This window comes from Ornithodoros turicata, chromosome 1 (assembly GCF_037126465.1).
Source record: "Ornithodoros turicata isolate Travis chromosome 1, ASM3712646v1, whole genome shotgun sequence".
Classification (NCBI taxonomy): domain Eukaryota; kingdom Metazoa; phylum Arthropoda; class Arachnida; order Ixodida; family Argasidae; genus Ornithodoros; species Ornithodoros turicata.
This window is the reverse complement of record NC_088201.1, coordinates 140822707-140850002: the sequence shown is the minus strand read 5'-3', so window position 1 is coordinate 140850002 and position 27296 is coordinate 140822707. Positions and strand designations below refer to the sequence as shown.

At 49.2% G+C, this 27296-nt stretch overlaps 1 protein-coding gene and 2 long non-coding RNA genes across 4 annotated transcripts in view; 1 reads left to right on the top strand and 2 right to left on the bottom strand.

Annotated features, from left to right (window-relative positions):
• The window catches only part of LOC135370024 (uncharacterized), a 147964-nt gene that overhangs the window by 79393 nt on the left and 41275 nt on the right, over window positions 1-27296 (bottom strand). For both annotated transcript variants that reach the window (XM_064603694.1, XM_064603702.1), the window contains exons 3-4: window positions 6705-6773; window positions 5521-5657 (exon numbers count right to left, since the gene is read on the bottom strand). In XM_064603694.1, the coding sequence (XP_064459764.1) occupies window positions 5521-5657; window positions 6705-6773 (206 nt within the window). The remainder of the gene's footprint in view (window positions 1-5520; window positions 5658-6704; window positions 6774-27296) is intronic.
• LOC135370002 (uncharacterized) lies at window positions 12099-12860 on the bottom strand. The gene is made up of 2 exons (XR_010415177.1): window positions 12754-12860; window positions 12099-12279 (listed from the first exon to the last, which is right to left on the bottom strand). It is a non-coding gene; the product is annotated as an uncharacterized LOC135370002 (long non-coding RNA).
• LOC135370000 (uncharacterized) lies at window positions 26352-27113 on the top strand. The gene is made up of 2 exons (XR_010415176.1): window positions 26352-26458; window positions 26933-27113. It is a non-coding gene; the product is annotated as an uncharacterized LOC135370000 (long non-coding RNA).

The window sequence follows — 27296 nt, the reverse complement described above, 5'->3', positions numbered from 1 at the left end:
ACAGGAGCTGTGTACGGTGAACACGCATTTAGGGCTCTTTCGCTTTCGACGGTTACCCTACGGGGTTACGAGCGCGCCCGCAATGTTTCAGGCGGTCATGGACCAGGTCTTGAAGGGTATCTCTGGATGTGCCTGCTACATCGACGATGTGGTAATCAGTGGTAAAAACATAAAGGAGTGCTATCGAAGAGTTGAACAAGCCCTCCAAAGGCTCGAGGCACACGGCATCAAAGCAAACCTGGAAAAATGTCAGTTTTTTCAGTCTCAGATTGAGTACTTGGGCTTTGTTCTTGATGAATTCGGATTGCATCCTGCTCCAAAAAGGGTCGATGCTATCATGAGTGCCCCAGAACCCACCTGTGTCACGGAAGTTCGAGCCTTTGTGGGTCTTGTAAATTTTTATGCAAAGTTTTTGCCGAACTTGGCCACTGTTCTTGAGCCACTGTATAAGTTATCGCGCAAAAGTAACAAATGGAAATGGACAGCAGAATGTCGTCAGGCATTCATGAAGTGTAAAGTGTTGTTGTCACGTAACCAACTGTTAGCATTGTTCGATCCCAAGAAGGAGATCCGTCTAGTATGTGATGCTTCTAGTCACGGCCTTGGAGCCGTTCTATCGCAAGTCGACCATGGGGAAGAAAGACCCGTCGCGTATGCTTCACGGACATTGACAACATGTGAACGGAATTATGCTCATTTAGAGAAGGAGGCTCTCGCAATTATTTTTGGTATTAAGAAGTTTGAGAAATATTTGCTGGGACGTGAATTTGAGATCGTTACTGATCACCAACCGTTGTCTTCGCTCTTCGATCCTCACAAGCACTCAAGTTGTGTCGCAGTGAGTCGCGTCCATAGATGGCTCACTTTCCTCGCTAATTTCCGTTACAGAATTACGTACAAAAAGGGTTCCACCCTATGTAACGCCGACGGGCTTTCACGCCTTCCTCTGCCAGATATGACTGAGGAGGTAGAAGATATCATGTATTTTTCGCCATTAAAAGATATTCCGTTAAGTGCTCTGGAGGTACAAAGGGCGACAGACAGAAATAGTCTTTTGAGAGGTGTTCGAGACTTGACGTTGTCAGGATGGCCACGAGAAGTGCCGCCAGAGTTAAAGCCATTTTTTAATAAAAGGCTGGAATTGTCGGTCCACATGAATTGTATTGTTTGGAACAATAGAGTTGTGGTTCCAAAGGCGTTGCAAGATTATGTTCTCGACCTGTTGCATGAGGAACATCCCGGTATAACTAAAATGAAAGCTCTCGCACGCTCCGCTGTGTGGTGGCCCGAAATCGATAAAGATGTGGAGAGGACCGTGCGGAACTGTCAAATATGTCAAAGTGTGCGACCGGCACTTCCAGCGGCCCCACTACAACCGTGGTCCTGGTGCACTGCGCCGTGGGATCGCGTGTACATAGACTTCGCACAGAAGGAAGGAAAGTACTTTTTGGTAGTAATCGATTCGCATTCGAAATGGTTAGAAGTACGGGTGATGAACAGCACTAGTGCGGAGAAGACCGTAGAAGAACTTCGTTCCATTTTTGCGGCCTATGGACTGCCTCGGGAAGCTGTTTCAGATAACGGACCCCAATTTAGATCTACCGAGTTTGAGCATTTCCTTCGTTCAAATGGTGTAAAACACACATTAACCCCTCCCTATCATCCTGCCTCCAATCGCACTGCTGAGCGAGCAGTTCAGACCCTCAAGAAGGCCCTACTGAAGGCCACGTTAGCGGATCGCGACTCCAATTGTCGGCGCTCGCTGCAACATCGTGTGGACAACTTTTTATTCGCTTACAGGAACACGCCACACACGTTTACAAAACAATCGCCAAGCGAGTTGGTTCTGGGTCGTAAAGTCCGTACCAGATTAGATCAATTGAAGCTTGACCTAGCGTCTACCATGAAAGCAAAAATGCAAGCCATCAAGAACAGGGCTGATAAGAGACGCGGGAACATCAGTGAGCAGTACTCAGTTGGCGATAAAGTGTTCGTCAAAACTGTTCGCGGCGAGGATGTAAACTGGCTTCCGGGGAGGGTAACAAAAGTAAAGTCCCACGTCACCTTTCTTGTGGAAGTTCAAGGAAAAATTAGGTTCGTTCATCTGGACCACCTTCGATCCGTACCTGTAGCCACTGACGTGACAAGGCATATGCCCTTCTCATGGCCAATACCTAGTTCAAGCTCCGATGATGTGCCTAGTTCGCAAAGGGACTCTACTGATGAACTAGAACCGGTCCAATTAAGACGTGGTACGAGGATTCGTAAGCAACCGGACCGATACGGGTATTCATGAGTGGGTCGAGGTCCAGTGTAACTTATTGAGAGAATTGTGTTATGAATATGTGTATATTGTATAAAGATGTTGCTAGACTATAGTTGGAAGTGTTTTTCTATATAACTGTGATGATATAGATTTTGGTTGTTACTTGTGCATTGTCTTTAAGAGGGAGGAAGTGTTATGGTCTAGGAATATATTGTTGCCGTGTTATCAGCGATAGCCTTGACGCGCGTGTGCGCTTGTTTACTTCCACTCCCATTGGTTGGTTCTGACGGCGAACGATATAAAAGCGGACCGATAAGCGGATGTGATTCTTCTGTCTGCCCCGCCGCTGTCAGTGTACGTTTTGTTGGCTATGGAATAAAGTAATTCCGTATGACAATGGTTTCTGTGCCTAAGTCCGGATACAACACCAGGCTTATCCCCTCCATCGACCATACACCGTTCCGTGAGCGGGTCCAAAAAACCTAGTCCGCACCCGTCGCCTTCCAGCGACGCGCTAGGAGGGGGGGGGGGATTTGTGGCGGCTTTGCCATCGGCATCGCGGCGCCGCTGTTGTTGAGGCGCGAGCAAAATAAACATTCGTTGACTTGCTCCCTTGCGAGCTACCAGGAAGGTTGTCCCTTACTTGTGTCACTTGTCCCTACAATCACATGCGACATCGGCCACCATCGGTCTGCAACACCACTCAAACAGGAGGGTCTGCTACCGCTTCTTAGAGACACGTTCTGCGGTTGCGTGACGCCCGAAATAAAGAATTCGTAGGCCACCAACGACCTCGATTTTTGGGACCGCTGACAGCATAGAACGAGTACTGCAACGCGAATCTAACTCTGCTTCGTACAGCGAGAGCCCAGTTTTTACCGATAGTGTGAAGCTCTATGGATTCGGACATGTCGCATTTGCAATGTGTTCGGAGACGCCACCGGAGCGCGACAGCTAGTGTGGACATCGACAGATTAGTTGAACTGTAAAGGGGAGCGTTTGCTAGATGTACGTGCAGCTGCATGTACTGCAGCGCCATACCACCCGAGCGGGAGATTATCGCCACGAATCATCTTCGAGAAACTTCCAGGGCGGGCACGAAACGGTACAGCTCATCCCGGCGCATGCTGAAGAAGAAGAAAGAAGCCTCCAGACACATCGCCTGCTGCACGTGCTGTTTCTAGACTTTTCGGCGCGGCGCTTAAATGCCTGTGCGCTCCAGACTGGAGCATTCTTTCTTTGGACTCAGTTGCGTTCAGAGAGCTATCACTCTTGTGCTTTTGCTACCGAGTAGTCTAATAAACCGTTTGCTGTTTATTCGACGACTCGCCGGCCCATTTTGCTTCGTGACATTTCTGGTGGAGGTGTGGAGCAATCCCTGCTCAACGGCCTGGAAGAACAGAAACGACTGAGTCGAAGTCGTGGTCTACCTTCGGAATTCAGGCCATTGGGACCCCTAACCGTGGTCATGAGCCTTTACCATGTGCCGCGCCAATAAATGCACGTGTACGCATTGCCAGAAGGAAGATGTGAAGGAAGAGACAGGAGGAACATCCTAGAAGAGCCCGACTTCTCTCTCTGCCCTGGTCGATCACTGACACAGGCTGTGTTAGCGGTAAAATCCTGAACCTCGGTATGGGGTGTCACTCAGTCTTCGTGTTGATGAACTCTCTGCAGTCGTCACACGGCCTCCAATCAGCAGTCCTCTTGGCAGGGTCCGGCGTCTACTGTTCGCGTCCGGGTAAACAAATAGGAAATCCTTTCCGTCTGCTGCCGTCTTAAAGCAGCTTATTCCTGCACAAAAAGCGTCTTTTTGACGCCCCCTCAAGCGTGCTCAGAAGGCGTGGGCAATTGCCACTTACCTTCCCGTAGACGCCAGAACTGCTCATTGGGAACCTTGTCTAATGGAGTGCTCCAATTACTTTGAAAGTGAGCGAGCGATACACATGTCGACCATGTACTCGAATTCGGCGTGGGCTATTTTGTGTTTTTCAGGACCAAGACGGAGACACTCGCAATGAACCGGCAGTCTGCTTGTCTGGATGTAATGCACGACATCATGACCTCCTGAATAGGTTGGATCAGAGGGCTGCGTCAAAGCCGGGAATTCGGCGAGCACGACAGCGAAAGGCGACTGAAGCGAAGAAATGGCTGTACGAAGTGGCTGCGAGAAGTGGTTGGTTATATGCTGAGCGGAGACCGAATGCGCGCAGTATCGTTGTCGCCGTACACTGGAATTGATAGGCCATTAGTAGCGGCGAGATACTGTACAGGTGTTTATCAGGGAACGACGTCGGGAGGTTGCATGTTGAAATCAGGTCCGGATCACTAGTAGCGAAGGATCGCTTCAGAAGGATCACACGGGGCGCGGAGTGCGTCCGAGGAATGAAATCTGGACTGCTTCATTCCATGCGCCACTGGGCCACCAGTTGCGGGGAGGCGATCGAAGCCGCTAGCGTCGTATTCGGCCGCACCACAACATAAACTGTTCTTGTTGATGCAAAAGAGCGGAGTTCGACCAAAGCAGAAATAAGTCATATAGCATATGTCCGAAATAGGCGAGGCAAGTGCGTGCCATGAGATAAATTAGGAAAATATTAATGGTTATGTTGAACAGTGGCGTAGCCACGGGGGGGCTAGGGGGGGGCTCGAGCCCCCCCTACCTGCCACGGAGCGACCCACACAAATCGTGCAAATCCGAGAACATAATATATGGGGGGGGGACCAGTGTGACTATCGCGGAAGTTCTTGCAGTTCATGGCGTCTATCTAAGAAGCACTCTTGAATGGTTTTCAAAGTATGAGCTTTTCAAAATACTTCCAATCTCGTGACACCACTTCATTGGTCATGACAGCCTATACATGTAATCGTACTGTGAACGTCTAAATCAACTATTTTCGTTCCCTTTTTTTATCCTCAGTTTGCAGTGTGCACAAGTATGTGTGTGTTGTCGACACAGGATCAGCGGGGGGGGGGGAGTTTTCGTATCGAGCCCCCCCTACCTTTGAGATCTGGCTACGCCACTGATGTTGAAGCAGCGAAAAGCTGGTTCACGGACTTCAGCATGGTGATTGTTTCCGCGAAGCCCTGCTGAAGGGCTGGTTCTCTGGGTGACGTTGCAGTCTCTGTGAATGGCTGAAGTACAGAGGTGTAGTCATGGGCAGGCATGATGTATTGCTACCTTTAAAATACCTACTATTTATAGTAATGTGGGAACATAGTAATATAAGAAATATTGGATACTATCTTCTCACCCCGAAAAGACGAAGACGATGTCTGATGAAATGAATTGCCTTCTTGTACGTGTGAAGTTGTAGAGGGAATGTAGGCTTTTGTGAGCGTTCACTTCACCATCCTCCACTACGAGAGCATCCTTTGTAAACGGGACGTACTGAAAATCCAGATAATCAAAAAAAGGTTTTCACAGGCTTCAATTCTATACTGCTAAGAAAACAAGAATCATTTCAGAATAACCGTTCAGGAATATCGGGCGTCATATGCAAACCATTTTACAGCAAACTGTGATGGAGCGTCATCTCTTGATGAATTTCTTACGGACACTTTTTCAACAACATTAATCGGTGTTAAGAACCCACTAAAGTAAAATATGCGTGCTTCTGCGTTAAAAAGTAAAACCAGTGGACGGGTTGAAAATGCGTGTCATATTTGTTGACCTTATGTCATTACTGGGTCCAATTATTTAATTCCGGTACTGACTTTTGTGAGCGAATAAGTACCCTTAGGCGCTCTCATCTCCTTCAAGGCGGTTCCGTTGTGCCACTGACGAAATCACCTATGGTATACACTGTGTGGAATAGACCTCATTTGTCTCGTCGCATCTCTCGGGGTCTCGGGTTTGTCATCGCGTTGTATCGTGGTTTGAATCGATGGAGCTTCATGAAATCGGCAAATTTTCATTATTTTCTTCGGTTGTGGAATAAGTCACATGGTGCAAGGTGAAGGGGTAGGTAGGCTGTGGGATCAACGGGATGGTATGTTTCACCAGAATTGATTTGTAGTGAGAGCCGTCTCAGCTGTGCCATTGTAATGATACAGGATACAGTTGCAAGAGCACCACTTTTGAGGATGATGTCTACAAAGCGCTGCGGAGGAGTTGCTGGACTCGTCCGTAGAATTCGTCATTGACCTTACGTTCTTTATAAAGACGTAGTCATGGCGCAATACAACTTCTCTTTTTTTTTATCGTGTCGTTTCACTGGCATCGCTCTCCCAGCTTTCTAATAGGATAAACGGTGAAAAACACAGAATTATCGGAAAATTAAACATTCCAAACACGGACTCGGAACGTGCTGAAGAACAATCCAAGAAAACCCCGAAACTCAAGCATAAGTAGGCATTAAACAATGTTGAAACATTTGATAAAGCGCTGCGGCTTGCACCGCCAGCGTATCTACCACCATGGCGCAAAGATTCTTACCTGACCGTGAAACATAACGAATTCAAACTTGATTCTAGGATTCCGCATCTGTTGAAATTGGAGGTTGATCTGAAAGTAGAAATTAATTTGAGAATTAACTGTACTTCCTTTAGAATAGATAGATAACAAGTCAGTGAAAACTGTCGAGTCTTGGAATCAGCATTAGCCTACGTACAAAATCGACCATGTCATAGAGGCTATGCAAAACAGGAATTGGAACCGTTATGCAAGATGGAAACAATAACACCGACTTAACATAACAAACTAACCAATTTATTCAGACGTTTCGTCTCCCATACGGGAGACATCATCAGTGCACCCTCGGGAGGGAATGAGTGACCGAAAACCAGTTAAGTCTTTGTACAGATCGGGAAGTGGGCCACGGTTGGCGTTACAACAAATATTCCTTTCTCTCACTGGGGTGTGATCGCATAGTGCCCTGCAAGAACCAGCTCGTGGCACACCCGTTTGCATGGCCGCTTTTCACGCTGAGACTGCGAGGTGATGCAGGATTGACTCCCTGCACCGGCTGTCCAGTCAGCGTGTTCCCTGGGGTTTGCGGTAGATTTTGTAGTTGGATGTTGGCATAGTTCACCCTGAAGTCGGAGCAGGGCGCATAATGACCCCAATGTCCCACTTCTTCCTTCTGTCCTCTTTTTTCCGTCAGTGCGGTGCAGATTGTAAATATCCTCTAAATGCTAAATGCTCTATATGCTCTCCTAAATATGCTAAACATGTACAGGACCACAGTGAAAGTGCGCACTGTAATACGTCTACAAGTAATACCCGTCTTGGCTTGGTTGCTTATCTATGATATGTGGCGGAACGGACTTCCGTTCTGGTTGGAGGACAGCTCAGAGGCAAATTTTACGATTGCGCGAAACATTTCATATGCGACAACAACGTAGGAATATCTGCTGACAAATAAATAAATAAATGCGGAATGGGAGAGAAGGCCAGATTAAAGAGACGAAATTTCACTGATTATTTCTCGCAGTTATGCATGGTCGAAATTCACAATGTACTGGATTCATATTTTCTTTGACGGGGGGCCGAGAGCTTCATGCAAGGAGCCCAAAAAAGCCAAAACCGCGATAAACCGCAACCTCTAGGAGCCCTAGGAAACTTGGTATGCCGAAGACAAAGCATTAGCACATCGAAATCCCGTTCGTTTCTGTGCGTGAATTTGTCTAATGAATACGTTTCATTTCTCTTAAAATAAGATTTGAAAACACTGTGGATCCGTTAAACCACTGCTACATGGTTGGAAAGTGAAATAAGTGTATAAAACAGCTTTAAAACACATGACAAAAGAGAGACACAGTGAACACAACCTCTGTGTTCCTCTATTGTGGCGTGTTCTGGGGCTGTTTCATCCACTGGATCCATGCTTCAACTACCCCAACTGTTTGTTGTCTTAATTGTCCTAGGTGTAAGAGAAACACTGTAGAATTGGCTTGCTGAAGAAAGCATCACGCCTAAACAGTTTCGGGAACCGTAAACAGCTTAAGATTTATTTCGGTTCAGTTCCACTATGGTTCAGCCGAAGTATATGTGATTTTGGGTCGGTTCAGTTCCCGTTCAGTGAAATGTAGCCGCTTTTAGCGGTTTTTGTTCCGGGTCCAGCTCCAGTTCCGATCCATCATACAAAGTGGCAACGAAGACACGGCATTGCACGATAACCTTCTCTGCCCTGTCTGAGGCATGTGCAACTGGAGCTTATCCTGGACTCGGTCGGCCACGATACTCACTTGGTACAGCTGCTGGCCTGTTCAGCTGACAATTGTAGATTCTGTCCCAGCGAAGGACTGTAGCAATTGGGCGAAGGATAATGTTGCTTCTAGCTCAGTGTGCAATAGATTTTCAGCGCTCGTTAATGGCACAGTCGCCTCAAGAAATGTGTGCAAAAATATCATATTAAAGAAAGTGTAAAGTGATATATAACCATAATGTTACAAGACATCATGTAGAGCTTGGCTGTGTGACCCCACAGACACAAGTCATTACGTCTCAGTTCTTCATACTTTTCTCATTGATTAATTCTGAACATTTCTAGAAACTGAATGGTGGCGACCCTCAACGTTCGCCAAGGACAAAGTTGGAGTCGGCTCCGGATTATTGGACATAAATCACGTGGTATTCAAGCAGTACGTAATGCATTTGAAACAGGTTACTAATTACCGTTAGACCTGTACCATGCCTGTGAGAAATAGCTGTGAGAAATGCTTTCTGTTGACCTTTCCTCTCTCCGCGTATCTGTGTCGTCTGCTCGCCGTTGTCTGAGAAACCTCGGATATCTGGAATACGTTCTTGCGTTCAGGAATATCGTGCATGTTCGAAGATAAAACGCGCACAGCACTCGCGAGAACCGCCACGACCTTGCCTAGATGGCTCGCCCAGTTGCTGGCATTTTGCCTATATGGGGCGCGGGCCGCCTCACGCTTGACGTTCTACGACCCCGCGGAGTCCGCAAGTTTTGCTTGGCGCAGCAGTCTTTTAAGTTCGATGGTTTGCCATCTGCTTTACAGTTCCTTTAACTAAACGATTTTCATAAATTGGCACTGTCTCTGCACCTGAGTGAGCTCCAGCGGAAAAGCATCATGAAAGACGCACGTTTGAATGGCTAATCAGTGGGCAGCGAGGAGTCGATTGGCAGAGTTTCTGCTTCGATTAGGCGCCTTGCATATGCTCGCTGTTGAAGAGGCTCACGGTCATATGATGTTTCTCGATTGGTTGGTTTCATTATGACGTTTCCTCATACTTGCAGGGTGCCTCAATATCCCACGTCTGCTCTTCTAGTGTATTCAAACTTCACAAACTACATTCATCAAACTACACAAAAGCAACTTCAGTAATTCGTGTGACATTTTCGGCAGCATTTTCAGTGAACAACGAGGAACAGTATAGTCTATATGGAATAGAATATTTTGTATGTGATGTATGATGTGTGAAGACGACGAGAAAGGTTGTTCGTACTTCACCGCAAATGGAAATGGTTGTCTGAGGCTCCGTTCTTAAGCGTGAATCGCATGGTCCGAAAAGTGCCCGAATTCTTTCCGAACCGAATTCGGGACCGAACATTTTTCGGAAGACAGAATTCTGGGACCAGTTCGGCCCGATCTGCCGAAGCCAGTTTTCTCGATGCAGATGAAAGTCACTGAAAAGGTTAGCCAGCTGTAGGACTCGAACCCACATTTTCGGGATTACCATGTTCCAACATGTTCCAGCCTCAGAACATCAGTTGTCTCTTGTTGAGATTTCTCCTCCGAAATGGGAAGTGACGTCACGGAAAAACCGAGAGGCAGCCAATGACTGGTACACCGGAAAAGGAATCATGGCAGTCATAGCAACGGCGGCGTGCTTATAAACAAGTGCACATGTGTTGGCCATCCATTGACGTTGACAGACCACAGCATGGCCCCTGTTCGCGGATCTGCAAAACTCGAATTCAACCAAAAACTTACTCGCGTCGAACAACACGAAGCGGGAAATCGGTATTTGGAAGGATAATCGCAATGCAAAATGAAGTAAACGAGAACGCAGTAATCGAGAACGATCAAGAGGGAAAATTGCTGTACAACAGTTTCGCATCCGTAAAGTTATATTCATATTTTCGAACTTACTAAGCGTAGTACATCGATGCAGGAAGCTTAACACCGCATGAAAACTAATTCAAAAGAGGACTGCGCAAAACCACTGTCGAAGTAAGCGCGTACACAATATATGTAACGGGTCAGATACTGCACACGAACATAGCAACCATGACAGTTTTCGGCCGAATTTCGGCGTGCACTTCCCCTCCATCCGGGTGGAGAACGAACCCTTCAGTTGGCTGTGCTATGATCTCGGATCCACAATAAGGGAATATTACCGCCGGGCAGCCGTGATTGAGGACCTGACGTCCTTCAATAAAGTTCTGAATGGTAGTTGCCTCGATATTCTTGACCGGATTGACTTCGACAAATTTGGTCAAGTAGTCTATGGCAAAGATGACAACCTTCTAACAGCTTGACGACTGGAACGGACCGATTATGCCCATGCCCAAGGTGTGGAACGGAGCATGCGCTGAGACGGCTGCAGTAGTCCAGAAGAGAACGTCGGCAGCTTGCACATCTGGCACAAATTGCAATGGCGGACAAATGTGCTGACGTCGTTCAAGACCTTTGGCCAATAATACGTCCTCGTGCGGATGGCCTCGTACGTTCTTCTGATTCCCATGTGCGCACCGCACCGTCCTCCGTGGAACTCATAAAGTACATATTGGACCAGGACTATAAGTACAGTAAGTACTTATAGTATAGTATATAGTATAGTATATATAAAGTATATAGTATAGTATAGTATATAAGTACATAACAACAGTCGTTGGTAAACAGGACACTGTGCAACTCTATAAAGCACGCTTTCGCTGGAACTTTGTGAGCGCTCTTCTTTGCTGCTTCCGGGTACCACTACGCCGATGGAGGATATCACGTACGTGCTGGCAAAACCGGTCGCGCTGTTGCTCCGGCAGTAGCGTGTCTCCCGAGATACTTATATCGGTGGTCTGCAGTACGGTGCGTTTCCGTCCGATGAAGGGGTCCTAGACAGGCAATGTGGCGCGTGGTGTAAAGGACGGGTGTTACAGATGACATTGGAGTCATACTCATGTATTGATAGATGATATATAGAGAATCCTGTAGCGCAGTAGGGACTGATTTCTCTCTTTGTTTCAGCAGCAAGCACAAGACGTGTTGATCCGTGACGACCTGAAATTTATTTTCTTCCGACGAGTTACGGGCATAGCTCTTCGAGCGACCACTTCACGGCGACGCTTCGAGTTTCGTGGAACTGTTGCTTTCTTCCATCACTTTGAGTGCTCGGCTGAGATACACAACGGGACGGTAGTTGTAGAGGGAATGTAGGATTTTGTGAGCATTCACTTCACCATCCTCAACTACGAGAGCATCCTTTATAAACTGGGCGTACTCTAAATCCAGGTAATAAAAAAAAAGGTTTTCACAGGCTTCAATTTTATACTGCTAAGAAAACAAGAATCATTTCAGAATAACCGTTCAGGAATATTGGGTGTCATATGCAAACCATTTTACAGCAAACTGTGATGGAGCGTCATCTCTTGATGAATTTCTTACGGACACTTCTCAACAACATTAATCGATGTTAAGAGTAGTAAGTACTGGACTCTCACGGTGCACAACGCTCAACTGTCCTGAACACGATTTAATTAGCAATTAGAGCTAATTGGGACCCCCCACATTAATCAGCACCCTCCAGGGAGCCACCACACTAATTGGGGAAAGTCTAACTCGTGTCCAGACCAGCTGAGCGTTGTGCACCATGAGAGTCCATAAAAAAGAAAAATAATAGGCAGAAAATAAAATAAAAAGATGGAAATAGAGTGGAGAGAAACAATTTATTCGAAAATCAACGATGCCGCGGCGAAGAAGCCGCTCCGCAACACCCGAGTGACCAGCACCCGCCATGTTGGTAGTTTGCACCCAGCAGTTGCAGAGATCGACGACAGGTGGCCACTTAGTTGCAAGGCATCACACCAGATGGCGCCACCATCATAGCTCTAGACGAGAAAGACAGAACAAGATACTAGCGGCAGGTAAAAATGACAGCACTGCCAAGCAAGTCTAGGCATGCGAGAGAAAAGGTCTAACCGCTACTGCTAAACAGAAAACAGTACACATCGGGGAAAAAGGCTTACGGGGACGATCGCGTAGGCCTAACCTCAACACTACGCAGCTAACACAAGGCGGGAACCACACATCGCTAAACATGCGAGAAAAGGCTTAACACGAGCGCGGTCACCGCTAAACACGGCAAACATACGAGGAAAGAGGCTTACGGGGGGCGATCGCTTAGGCCTAACCCCCAACACTACGCAGCTAACACAAGGCGGGAACCACACATCGCTAAACATGCGTCAACAGGCTTGGACACCGCAAAACAAGTCTAAACATGCGAGAAAAGGCTTAACACGAGCGCGGTCACAGCTAAACACGGCAAACATACGAGAAAAGGAGCGCGTCAAATCACTCACCTTTTCCCCCGCGGCAACTTCCAGGCAGAAACTGAGCGAGCGCGGAGAACATACGTCTGCTCTCTACGAGACGCAGCCAGCAACTGAGCGAGCGCGCGGAGCGCACGTCCGTCTTCCGCGACGGTCCGAGAGAAACTGAGAGAGGCGACGCGCAGCGGCCGCTATGGATGCGCGCGCGCCCTCTGCTCCACCCGTCCGCGCATGCGCGCGCGCGCGCTCCTAGCGCCCCCTGCGCCGGCCGCGGGTGTTTTCGGTTTCGGCTCTCTGCTGCTGCGCGCGCGCTCCTAGCGGCGACGGGTGGCTTTTCAGTTTCGCTTTCATTCTCCGTTCGTTGCGCGCGCGCGCGCGTTTATCTGTATAAAGGCAGCGCGCACCGCGCTCGCGTCATCATTCTGACCGATACGTGGAAAACGCCATGTGTGGTTTATTCTCCTGCGTTTCTCGTCGTCGCAAGGAAAAGACAAAAAACGAAGAACTTCGCGAATTTATACGCGGCATCGTGGAGGAAGCCTTTCAAGTCCACCGTCTGGAATGGTTGCAAGCACGTCAAGAAATGTGTCAGGACAAGATGAAGACGCTCGACCGCATCTTAGCGGCGGACAGACTGACGAAAAAGAAGTCCAACTTTAGCCTGGACAATGTGTATTGGGAACGCAGTTCCGATGTAGAGGACGACGACGAGGATGTGTAAATAAAAAGCGATGCATTTCTCTTCGAGTCTCAGTCTCTTCTTTCTCTTCGTGCAACGTGTACGCACGCAACATGTCTTCCCCCGAACCTTTTCGTTTCCGTCATCCCTTTCGCTGTATCTTAAGCGGCCCCTCCATGTGCGGCAAATCTACGTTCGTTGCTAACGTGTTGAGGAACCTGAACGACGTGGTAGACAAGCCTCCGTCACAAATATTCTACGTGCAGAAATATGCTTCGCCGAGCATGCAGGACGAATTCGGGGACTCCGTAAAATTTACCAAGGAGCTACCGCGAGAGTGGGACACGTCGCGCGCTACGCTGATCGTCGTCGACGATCACATGACCGATGCCGGTTCCTTGAAGGAGGTGACCGATCTTTTCATTCGGGGTTCTCACCACGCCAACGCGTCGATCTTCTTACTCGTTCAAAACATCTTTTTCGACAGTAGCCATTTTAGAACAATATCCTACAACGCCAGTTACGTCGTCCTGTGGCGCACCGTGCGCAGCGTGCACCAGATGGAACATTTCGGCCAACAGCTATTTGGCAGAAAAAGATTGGAGTATTTTCTGGACGCATATAAACAAGCGATGTCGTCGCCCCACGCATATTTACTCGTGGATCTTCACAACTATACGCACGAGGATCACAGGTTGCGTAGCAATATCTTTCCGGGAGAACGTCAATATATCTACGCTCCGAAATGAATCTCCGCCCTCACCTCACTTTACTCAAAGTACTCTCCACTCTACCCCCTCCACGCCGCCGCGACGTCTTGAGACGTTCGTCCTCGTCCGACATGAAACACCTCTCCGAAATTTGTCTCAATGTATTGAACGGAAAGGTGGCTCTAGCTCCAGATACGTTCGCGCGTTTGAAGAAGCACAAACGCTTTTTACGACGGCTCGCCTACAAAAAGATTCACAAGAATCCGCAACGTTTGAAGCGCTATCTGTCTCAGCAGCGAGGACAGGGCGTTCTTTCGTCGGTGGTTCCTCTCCTGCTTTCCGCCGTGTTGAACCTTTTCGCCAATGGCCAAGAGAATTGAAGTGACCACCTCCATCGGAAACATTCTTTCCTCGAAGGAGAGTGACGACGTCAAAGTGAAACTCATACTGCAAGCACTGTATCGTATACTCAAGCAGTACGGATTTGACCCCTACGACAATAAAAACAAGGCGTCCGACGCTACAAATGACTTTGACTATTCGCTCCTCTCTCCAGAGGTGGACGAAGAGGAAGCGGAAAGGGTCGTCTCGGAATTAAAGAAGGTTCTTTCCTGGGATCGCGAGGGTTGTGTCTCCGTGTCGGGCAAGCCCATCAGACACTCCTCCGTTTACGAACTCGTCAATTATTTGTTGCAACGTAAAACGGGAAAGAAACCTTCCTGGTTCCCCAAAGTCTCGAAACTATTGCGTCTGATTTCTCTACCCAAATCTCGCGAGCCTCAACAGCAGCAGCAGCAGCAGGCCTCCATTGCGTGGACGACTTATGGAGGGATATGAGAAACCAGAGGGTGGTTTGGGGGGTGTGGAACGCTATAGAAAAGCGCATCACTTGAGCAAAAAGAAGGCTCTCGCCATTCTCAGAAAGCTGGATGCCTACACGCTCCACCATCCGGTCAGAAGAAAGTTTAATAGGAGACGCATCATCGCACTCAAGATCAACGACGTGTGGCAAATGGATCTCGCCGATTTTTCAAAATACAAGAGATTCAACGGTGGCTACCGCTACATTCTCGTGGCAATCGATTCCCTCTCCCGCTTTCTGCGCACCCTCCCGCTAAAGACGAAGCGCCCCGCCGAAATGAAAAGGGCCATGATAAGACTTTTTCGGGGAGGTAACGTACCTACACGCATCTTTTGCGACAGAGGCGGGGAATTCTACGACAAGACCGTCAAGGAGTATCTCTCACGAAAGAAGGTACAGATGTATTCAACCTTCTCTCCAGTAATCAAAGCGTCGCAGGCAGAGCGCGTCATACGGACTTTACGCGACAGAATATTCCGTTATTTTAGAGTAACGGGAAAATACCACTTCGTTTCCGCGCTTCCCAAGATCGTGCGCGACTACAACACCACCAAACACAGGACTTTGGGCATCAGCCCGTCCGAAGTCACGCCCGAAAACGAATTGGAGCTGTTCAATAAGATAAATGGGAAGCCCGTCGTACCCTCCGTGAAAAAGAAGCTCGAACTGGGGGATAAAGTGAGGGTCCTACTTCACAGAAAAGGTTTTCATAAGAGCTCGGAAGGGAGTTGGTCGCCTCAGATTTTCACCGTCTCCCGTCTGAGAGACACCTCTCCTCCCGTCGTACACCTGGAAGATTACCGGGGTAAGGAAGTGGACGGATCTTTCTACCCGGAGGAGGTACTCGTCGTAACCCGAGACGCCAATCAGCCTTGGCCAGTAACGAAAGTGCTGAGGAAGAAGCAGGTGAACGGTCAGAGCTTCTCCTTGGTTCGCTGGTTCGGTTACGACAAAGAACACGACAGTTGGGTTCCGAGCAGCGACGTGGTCAAGATTGGGAAATGATGTCGGACATCTACGTCCACCTGCTCTCGAACGCCAGCATGGATAAGTTTCCCTCGAATAAACTCAACGCCTTCACGGTAGCTTTCGATAGTCCGCTTCAGCTCTCGAATCGGTATAAAGTCGGTCTGATGGATCTCAGCATAAGTAACGATTTTTTAAATATCGGGTACGAAAGGCAAGATGCGAAAATCGAGGTTTCTTTCGAGGACACGGTGGAAGCCGGCAGAACTTTTCGTGTCACCTCGGATCTCGAGAGGGATTTGGGAAAAGCCCTTTCGGAATTCGACGTTTCTTTCGCGTACAATAAATCGCGATACGACTTCGTCTTACCCGTGGACGTGAAAGCCGTGGAATTGGACCCTCGGCTCGCGCAAGCGCTCGACGCCTCGCTAGCGTCCCGCGAAGCAGGTCGTGCGGTGAAACCCCCCAAATTGAGCGAACGCGAAGCCACCTCCATCGTATTGGAGCACGCCGCAGCCGCCGTCGCTTTCGGCGACGTCACTCTGAATTCGGAAACCACGTCCCTACGGAACACACTCAACAAGTATTTCCAGACGCACAAGCTGGACGCCTCACTAGAATTCGCGGATAACGTGTACTCTCTGAAAACGCCGAAAGGGTTGCACGTACCGGAACCCTTTGTCAAGCTGCTACAACTCACACCCGTCGAGGGACACGAAGAAACGCTATGCGTCTCTCTCCCCATAGCGCGTCAATTTTCTTTCACGATCAAGACGAAAATTCCTCGATCTTTGCAAGTACATGTGCCTCCCGGCTATTATGCGACGCCGCAAGCACTTCTAAATGCGATTAATCAGCGCGTAGGCGAACGCGCGCGCTTCAGCTTCGACGGAACCGAACAGAAATGTAAAATTCGGCTTTCCGAGGGCACCTCCACCCTAAGACTTTCCGAGTACCTGGCCGTGCTTTTGGGCTTCGAATCGCGTACCGTGTTCACGGGGGATGAGGATGCCACGAGCTCCGTCGAGGTACTCCTGGAACCCCCGTTTCACAACATAATCGTGTACACGGATATCGTGGAACCCACGTACGTGGGGAGCGGGAAAAAACCGATATTAAAAATACTACCCTTTTATTACGAGAAAGACAAGCACGTCGTCACCTACACGTTAGATAACATCCAGTATTTTAACCTGTCTCAATTCGAAATTCCTTCAGTGACGATCGTTCTCGCGGACGAAACGGGAAGACGTTTGCCGTTGCGGTCCAAAGGCAGAACCAATCTAACGTTGCATTTCAAATATGTACCGTAATTCCCCCAAAATAATTCCCGTGTACACGGGACCCCTTTTCCAACGAGGGGGCGTTGTGTTGAGCAACATATCCAAGTTTATCGTTCCCATCTGGCAGCAAATAAAACCGATCGCCAAGAGAACGTTGAAGCGCTTGGCGCGGAATTTGGCCGATGGCGAAGGAATATCGCGCGCAGTAAAAAAGACGGCCATAGCAACGGGGAGAGACGTGCTGGATTCCATGGAGGGCTCTGGAAACAACAACAATGGAAAGAAACGCCGCAAAAGACAACAAAAGGCGCCGACACACGACGCACCTGCAGATATCTTTGGTACGCCGTGAAGGTCACACATCCGCTGCGCGCGCTCCATCATGACGTCAACGAAAGCAAAAATACAGACGCAACGGTCACCGCATTGTCTTACGAGTGACGTGATGATATTCGAACCCCCCTCCATTCAATACGGCGTGGAAGATACTTCGTACCAACTCTTTTATCCGGTCAACGGGGTAAATAATTCTGTGATCGAGTTTTGTATTCAAAATTTGCAAAGGGCACACTTGGATCTCTACGGCAGTTTCGTGTCTTTGACCGTGCGCATTGTTCGCGACGACGGGGAAGAAATGGACGAGAAAGATGTCGTTTTCCCAATAAACCACCTGTTGAGCGGCATGTTTAAGACGGTCACCGTTTACGCGAACAACAAGCTCGTCAGTTCCAACGAGTTGTACGCCTACAGGAGTATTTTGGACGTCGTGCTTCATTCCACGCCCATGGCTCAAGAAACAGTGCACGCGGCTGGACTCTATGTCGAGGACGACGAACATTTAAAGGACGATTACGACGTCTCTTCTCGCGGTCCGAAACAACGTTACGAAGCGACGAAGGGTGGAAAATACTTTAACCTGGTCGGACAGATCAATACCGACCTGTTTCAACAGCCGCGCCTGATGGTACCTGCCGTCGAAATTCGCGTCGTTTTCCTGTTAAACAACGACGAATTTAAACTCGTATCGGTCCCCAAAGACAAGAAAACGTACAATTATGAGGTGGACATTAAAGAAATGACGTTACACTTGAAAAAGGTGACGCTGGCACCTTCCCTGTTTTTGGAATACGAGCGGCGGCTTCAGACCACGCCGGCCATCTACGTGTTACGCGGATTGGAAACCAAGGTGCGGAGCTTGAGTGCCGGGAGCTTGGACGCTCACTTTGAAAACGTTTACCCAGAAAGGGTACCTTCCAAATTATGCGTCGCCCTGCTCGCCACGTCCGACTTTCTCGGCGACATCCAATCGAACCCCTACAAATTCCGCCATTACGACCTGTCTCATTCGATGCTCTCCGTGGACGGCCAGCAAGTGCGAGCCGAGTACGACTTTCAGAACGACCTCGTCAAAATTCCCTACTTTAACTTCTTGCAAGAACTGGGAGAGAAACATTTCAAGTATAGCTACGAGCGATTTAAAACGAACGGGTTCCTCCTCTACTTTAACTTGGACGTGGACAAGTGTTCTTCTCCTTCGCATTTGAACGAGTGGCGAAAAGGAAACGTTCGCCTGCAATTACGCTTCGCTAAAGCCCTTCCACACGCGGTCACCGTCCTCTTGATTTCCGAGTGTCCCAAGCTCATGTACGTCGACAAGGACCGTACGGTCACCTTCCCATAAAAAAAAAAAAAAAAGATGTACGAGAGCGACATCTTGGAACTCGTGTCCCTGAACCCCCTCGCTTCCTCCATGCTGAGAGGCATTTGCGCTTCAAACGAAGCCTTCGTTTTACGCAAGCCCGGTTATTTAATCATCAATACGGAAGAGCGAAGAAGACGCGGGCAGCACTGGGTGCTCTACCTGAAAAACTACGACGGGTCTGCCGTGTTTTTCGACAGCTACGGACTTCCCCCCATCGAAGCAAACCTTCGAAAGACTTTACCTGTAGTGGACGAGTATAACGACAAGTGTATTCAATCGCCTTTTTCGCCTTACTGCGGGCTTTTTTGTATCTACGTAGCCACGCGCATGTCGAAACGCTACAGCTTGAAAAGTTGTGTATCCATGTTTTCCTGTAACCTCGAAGAGAATGACAAAACAATAAAACGTCTCCTCGTGAGCGAACTCGTTTCGTAAAAAATAGACTATTTATTTATTCACGACATACACAAGACCCTTGCGAGACGATCTTCCAACGTGCTGACCCGACGCTCACCGCCGTCGTCGCCGGTCTGCACCGTGACGTCGAGGGATGTGTGGAGAAGCCAGTAGCGACGGACGATAGGTCGGTTGAAACCCGCGTTGATGAGACACGGGTCGACTGTCTCTCCTCGTCTATACTTTTCCAACAGCTCGAGCTTGTAATCTACGAAACGCTTCATTTTCTTTGCAATCTTCCCACTGACGGTGAACAGACGTAAGGGTATCGTCTTGAGAATCGAGCGAAAGTCTCCCTCGCAGCTATCGCCGTGAATATAATCGCGTAATCGCAGCAAGTCCCGATACATTCGCGTTTGCACAAAGGTGGCAAACCTCTGCTCGGGCGTCATCATGACTGAGACGGAATGAGAGTAGACAACCTTTATTTCTCGTTACACATGAATTAGGCTCCAGCTTTGGTTTCGTAGCCGGGAAGGCAGCCCAAATACGGACGAAGGCTCGAGTCTAACCAATGGCTGGGGTTTCTCGACCAGAGTCCACCGCAACGACAGGTAGTCAGTTGATCGCCGATTCGCAAAAAGAAGGTCTTTGGAGGAGGCTTGAAGGTTAGGACCATGGGCAGATCTCCCGTCAGTAGCCATTCGTAATCTGCAACGAAAGGAGTGTGAGAAACGCGTGTTTTTATATCTCAAACACACACGTACAATCTTCTTCAGTCACAGAGTGACACTGATGGTCCATCTTCTCCATCTTCCTTCAATAGTCGAAGTCCTTCGCAACGTACGTCGAACGGTACCGTCCGACAGCCGAGAAACGGGCGAATCAATCGGTCCGTCCAATGCTTTTGCTCTGGAAAAAAATGTGAACGATTATAGAACGTATTAAAAAATAACGAGGAAGCGTACCTTTGGACCACAATCCACCACAATTGGTGCAGAAGAAGCGGGCGCTGCCAATCTCCCGAAATATGTGAGGCGGGAAAAAACCGACTTCACGCGCAGCAAAAGTGTTGTACACTGGAAACGAAACTCTTCAAACATTTCGGCGATGATGACGTCATGGGTATTACTTACGAGGATCTACCAAGCTGATCATAATGGAATGACGATCGACCATTCGCTTCGACATTTATAGTAAAGCTTTGCCTCTCACTCTCTATGACGTCATTGAACGTGTTTGGGCATGTTAAGACGTGTTTGAACATGTTTGAACATGTTCGGACACGGGCGGCGAACCGTCGAAGTCGCCCCTGGACACACTCGTTCCTCTCTCTTCCTCTTTATGACGTCATTGAACGTGTCTGAACATGTTTGGACGTGTTTGAACATGTTGTGACGTCACTGAACATGTCTGAACATGTTTGGACGTGTTTGAACATGTTGTGACGTGTGTAGACACGAACCCCGCAATACGAAAAACGTCACGCAGTACGAATTAGATTGATGGTTAGTGTGTCGCGCCCAGTGTAGAAGGATCCTGGGTTCGAATCCCACTCTGGGTCTTCTTGTCGTCATGTACAAGTCGTCCCAGAGTGTTAGCTAGAAATTAGTGTAATGTTTTATTCAACGTCGATGGTATTATTGTCATATGCGACATCGCAAAAAGGCGCGAAAGACGGAAGGCGGGGTGGTCAAAGTACAGACGACACCGTCGCAATGCGAGGAGGAGGAGAGCGGTGTAGCGACTATAAAAGGTGCGCTGGTTCTACGACGATTGACAGGAAGCCCACGAGGGGCATCCATCCATCCACGACACGAGGCGTTTCGTGGACCAAAATGTAAGTTGACCGTCTCTGCTGTGAGAGTGTATTCTATGTATGACATTGTTTTTCAGGAACCAATAGCCGCTGTCACCGCATGACACTGACCACAGGGACTCATCCCATCCTCTCTCATCATCATCAATCTCAAGCGTTCCTCAACTGAAGGGAAAAGTGAGCATTGTTTCGTGAGGGGGAATCTCGTACTGATTTTGTTTGACCGCAGTGCCGCGCTGTCTCGTATGTCAGTACGACCCCATCGATGCCATGCTCGTGGCCGTAGAAAGAGAGCACGAAGCTAGAATAGAGAATCTCGGTAATAGCCCAGTCGTCCTTTCAGATGACGACGACGACGACGACGACAGAGTCAGTAGTCCGCCTTTCGTAATACCTGAAACGGACGACGACGACGACGACGAATTGCTCATGTGGGAAGGGGATCAGTCGTATGCAGATTTCATTCCTCTGTCTGGTAGGGTTCGAGATGAATCACCAGATGCAAGCCCAGAATTTCGAAACGAAGCTGAGCCTGTCCAGGGTCGTAGAATCGTTGAATTACGAGAACACGTCGTAGAGAATCATCCCTCCGTCACGGAGAGACGATTCCTTCCTTTTTTTGTCACAGACGAGGCATTTGACGGAACGGCTACTAGGTACACGCTTCTCTGTTCCCCGCACGACGACAACGTCGACGATTTGCGACTCTATCTACCGAGCATAGCTCCAGTAATCACGCGCGTCCTCGAAGCTTATCCCATGCCTTTTAAATTTTGTCTGTGCTCGAAGGCGCTCATGGTTAAGGACGGAGCCGACGGGTTGACTTCGCATCTCCTTCACGTGAACCTTCACATGAGAGTCGTTCATAACCGCCAAGAAATCGAAGGCGCGATAAATGCTGCCATCGCAGAGTCCTCGCAACGCGTTGAAAACTATGCGAGAGAAGGGTCTGGTTTCACCTCGAACGACGTCCAATGTGTCGACTTAAAACTAACGCGCTTAAAACCGAAGCGGATTGGATGCACGATCGAGCTTCCCGAGCTGCTAAAGAGAAAAACAAAGACTCTCACAAACGTCAAACTTCCGCCGAATCACGAAAACGAGTGTTTCAAGTATAGCGTGCTGGCACTCTTGCATCCGTTGAGAAACAACCCAAACGATTATGTTAGATACCGCAAGTACATGAATCCTTCGAATCCGGAGACGCGCGTAACGTACTGGCCGCCCTGCTTCCCAGTCACTTACGAAGACATTTCCCTGTGGGAGAGAAAAAACAAAATCTCCGTCTACATCTACGTGTTCGACGAGCAGACGAGTTCGATAAGAACAGGACGGGTTCCCTGTACGCTCTATAAGGATAAAGTCCACTTGCTCGAGGTTAAGGAGCATTTCTATGGGATCCGAAAATTTAGCACTTTCATGGGACGAAGTGACTACTTTTATTGCGAGAAATGCACGTCCGGTTACGGAACGAGAGAGGCATTGCAGCAACACGAACGTCTGTGTCGAGACGTAAACGAAGTGATTCTCGAAATGCCAAAAGCGGGGGAGAGTGTCTCCTTCAACAAGATACAGTACATGCATCCCTATCCCTATTTCGCGGTGTTGGACACGGAGAGCGTTTTGGAAAAGGACGCGCTCGTGAAGGACGCCGTGAGTGTGCACAGGATGAGCTCGTACTGCATCGTTGTAGTGAGAAGTTGGGACGGAAAAATACTAGGCCTAGATGGCTATTTGGGACCCAACGCGGCAGAGAAATGCTTGCTCTCGCTCAAGCGATTTAGCGATCAAATCGATAGGTTGAACAGTTGTCCCGCGCCGTTGGTCATGAGTATGGAAGACCACTTTCGGCACGCGAGCGCTACACACTGCGAATTTTGTGGAATCGAATTTAACCGACATACGCGGAAGGTATCGCATCACGACCACACCCGCTTCGTAGAGCCCGGTTCTTCGAATTTTGTCGCGACGCTGTGTGATACGTGTAACCTTACGTGTCGTAATACCAAAGAACTCGTCGTGTGCGTGCACAACCTGCAGTACGATTTGAGCTCCCTTCTCCGCCACATGCACGTTCTAAATCTGGGCGAGCCGTGGATCTTAGCTTCGAGCTCGGAAAAGATAAGAGGGTTCAACATTGGCGATCTCCATTTCCGCGATACCACGCAGTTTTTCAACCTCTCCTTGTCGAACCTGGTGGAAACCCTGCTCGCCAGCGGTGGTGAAAGCGCGTTTCATTGTACCCGTCAAATGTATGGTGACCGTTTCCGAAGCCTTCTCAGGAAAGGCATTTACCCGTACACCTTCGTCGACAGTTTCGAAGCGTACAATTTGCCCGCACTACCGCCAAAGGAAGCTTTCAAAAGCGACCTGAACGACCAAGAGATCACGGACGAGGACTATCAGTACGCCCTCGAGATTTTCGAATTGTTCGAATGTAAGAACCTCGGCGGTTACACGCGTCTCTACGTCACGCTCGACGCCTGTCAGCTCTGCGACGTCGTACTGTATTTCAGGAAGATTGCGCTAGAGACGGATAGGTTAGATATCCTACGCACAGTGTCCCTCGCCAGTTACGCGTGGAGCAGCGCTCTGAAGCTCACCAAAGTCAAACTCGAGCTCATGAGCGATCGCGAGATGTACGAAACGATCGAGAAGGGAATCAGGGGAGGCATTTGTAACAGCTTCCACAGATACTGTCGGGCTAATCACGAGGGGTGCGACGATTACGATCCCCAGCAAGAAAAGACTTTTATCCAGTACCTCGACGTGAACAGTTTGTACCCGTACGCGATGCCTTTCCATCTCCCGACAGGTGGTTTTGAGTGGGTCGATCCTTCGAGGTGGAGCGAGATCGATTTTCTCAACATTCCTCACGATTCGGAAGTGGGTTACGTGTACGTGGTAGACTTGTCATATCCCGAAGAACTGCACGCGCTCACTAGGGATTTTCCCCTGGCACCCGAACACAGGTGCGTGGACGAGAACGAACTCTCCCCCTACCAACGCCACCTGAAAGATGCGTTGGCGCTGAACGCCCCTTCCACAACGAAACTCTTGCTGACGTGCTACGACAAAGAACGCTACGTCGTTCATTATGCACTGCTCGCTCTGTACGTGAGGTTGGGCATGAAAATAAAACGTGTTCACAGCATCCTCTCGTTCCGCCAAGACAACTTTTTGCGAACCTTCGTGCAGAGAAACGTCGCGTTGAGGAATGCCGCGAGCACGAAATTCGAGCGACTTCTGTACAAAACCATGTCGAACAGCACGTTCGGTAAGTCGATACAAAATGTGAGACGGATGAAAAAGTATGCCCTAGCCTACGACAAAGAAAGCGCGCTCCGAAAAGCTAGCTCCGTCGACAGTCAGCATTTTCACATTCTGAGTGATAAGTGCATCTTGTACGAGATGAAACAACGCCGCATCAAATGCACGCACCCCCTTTACGTGGGCTTTGCCATTCTTGAAATATCCAAAGTCCGAATGTACAGCTCATCTACGAGTCGCTCTTTTCTCGCTTGACGTGTCCAGTGCAATTGATCTATAGCGACACGGACAGCATAATTTTTTCTCTCACGTGTGAAAGCCTGGAAGAGCAGCTGATGAAGATTGAGAGTGAGTTAGATCTGTCTTCCTATCCGCCGGACCACCCGCTTTTCAACGACGAGCACGCGAACCAGATGGGGTACTTCAAAGACGAGACGGGGGGCGGAGTTATTCAGGAAGTCGTAGCCATCCGAGCGAAAATGTACAGCATTCTCTTGGCTGGGACACACAAACAGATCGCGAGAGCCAAAGGAGTTAAGAAAGACGTGGTGAGGAAACATTTATTGCACGAAGTGTACCGAGATTCTCTGTTCAATGAAAAGGCGGTCTCTCAGAAGCAGTGCACCATCCAGAGTATAAAGCAAACGATGTACACCATTTCGAGACTCAAGAAGAGCTTGGTCCCCTACGACGACAAACGCTATCTCGTGGATGCCGTACACTCCTTCCCTTATGGGAGCTGCGAATACGGTAAGCTTTCCTAGTGTTTTGACGCGTATAGGATTACGATAGTACTCCCTCTTTGTGCAGCACCGGAAAACCCGGAAGAGAGCCCGAGACCGTCGACGTCAGGCATCGAGTAACCGCGGAACAAAGAGCTGCACGCGCATGTAATCGAGAATAAAAGTTCTAGTCGAGACATCCTCTCTCTCTCTCTCTCTCTCTCTCTCGCAGACAGGAGCAGCACGGGACATCGTGGCAGTGTGGTAGCGGAATGGGTGTACGAAAAGAATTACCATTCCGTCATCGTGCTGACGCAGTGACCCGCGCAATGACGACGCTGCGATGAAGATACCCCATATCCTTTCTCTTGAGGTAAGTCAGGGAGGGTGCAGGCATCTATCGACCAAGTCCTTTGTATGTACTCAATAAAGATGTTTCAGTGAAAGAACACACAGAGTCTCGTCAAAGTTATTCGGACTGTTTAATGCGTTGCATGTCAATAACCAAGCGGTATTTCAATAAATCAGTGACAAAGTTGACGATGTAGACTGCTTGCAAATGTCGCTGCTTCCGCAGGGCGTGCTTAATATGAGCGATGGCACGAGCGAGAAGGTCCACGATGTCTGCAGCGATGTAGTTGAATTCTGCGTTGGCCAAGCTCACAAATTCGCTCATCAGTCCCAGGGGTCCGTCAGGAACCGTTATGCAGACGTTCTTGTAACGGGCGTAAATTCGACGCACCATCTCCTGCAGCGGCCCCGGCGAGATCTCTCCTATATTGCCAAAGCCTACCATGTCTATCACGTAGCGAAAAGCAGTGATGACGAGCTCGTTGCGGGGACTTTCGCCGTTGAAACATTCCTTCTCCACTTCTTCCCAAGAAGCGTGGGTACGGGAACAATTTTGTAAAGAGTGGTAGCTGAACATCTTCACGTAGTGATGACGCGAGCGCGGTGCGCGCTGCCTTTATACAGATAAACGCGCGCGCGCGCAACGAACGGAGAATGAAAGCGAAACTGAAAAGCCACCCGTCGCCGCTAGGAGCGCGCGCGCAGCAGCAGAGAGCCGAAACCGAAAACACCCGCGGCCGGCGCAGGGGGCGCTAGGAGCGCGCGCGCGCGCATGCGCGGACGGGTGGAGCAGAGGGCGCGCGCGCATCCATAGCGGCCGCTGCGCGTCGCCTCTCTCAGTTTCTCTCGGACCGTCGCGGAAGACGGACGTGCGCTCCGCGCGCTCGCTCAGTTGCTGGCTGCGTCTCGTAGAGAGCAGACGTATGTTCTCCGCGCTCGCTCAGTTTCTGCCTGGAAGTTGCCGCGGGGGAAAAGGTGAGTGATTTGACGCGCTCCTTTTCTCGTATGTTTGCCGTGTTTAGCTGTGACCGCGCTCGTGTTAAGCCTTTTCTCGCATGTTTAGACTTGTTTTGCGGTGTCCAAGCCTGTTGACGCATGTTTAGCGATGTGTGGTTCCCGCCTTGTGTTAGCTGCGTAGTGTTGGGGGTTAGGCCTAAGCGATCGCCCCCCGTAAGCCTCTTTCCTCGTATGTTTGCCGTGTTTAGCGGTGACCGCGCTCGTGTTAAGCCTTTTCTCGCATGTTTAGCGATGTGTGGTTCCCGCCTTGTGTTAGCTGCGTAGTGTTGAGGTTAGGCCTAAGCGATCGTCCCCGTAAGCCTTTTTCCCCGATGTGTACTGTTTTCTGTTTAGCAGTAGCGGTTAGACCTTTTCTCTCGCATGCCTAGACTTGCTTGGCAGTGCTGTCATTTTTACCTGCCGCTAGTATCTTGTTCTGTCTTTCTCGTCTAGAGCTATGATGGTGGCGCCATCTGGTGTGATGCCTTGCAACTAAGTGGCCACCTGTCGTCGATCTCTGCAACTGCTGGGTGCAAACTACCAACATGGCGGGTGCTGGTCACTCGGGTGTTGCGGAGCGGCTTCTTCGCCGCGGCATCGTTGATTTTCGAATAAATTGTTTCTCTCCACTCTATTTCCATCTTTTTATTTTATTTTCTGCCTATTATTTTTCTTTTTTATGGACTCTCATGGTGCACAACGCTCAGCTGGTCTGGACACGAGTTAGACTTTCCCCAATTAGTGTGGTGGCTCCCTGGAGGGTGCTGATTAATGTGGGGGGTCCCAATTAGCTCTAATTGCTAATTAAATCGTGTTC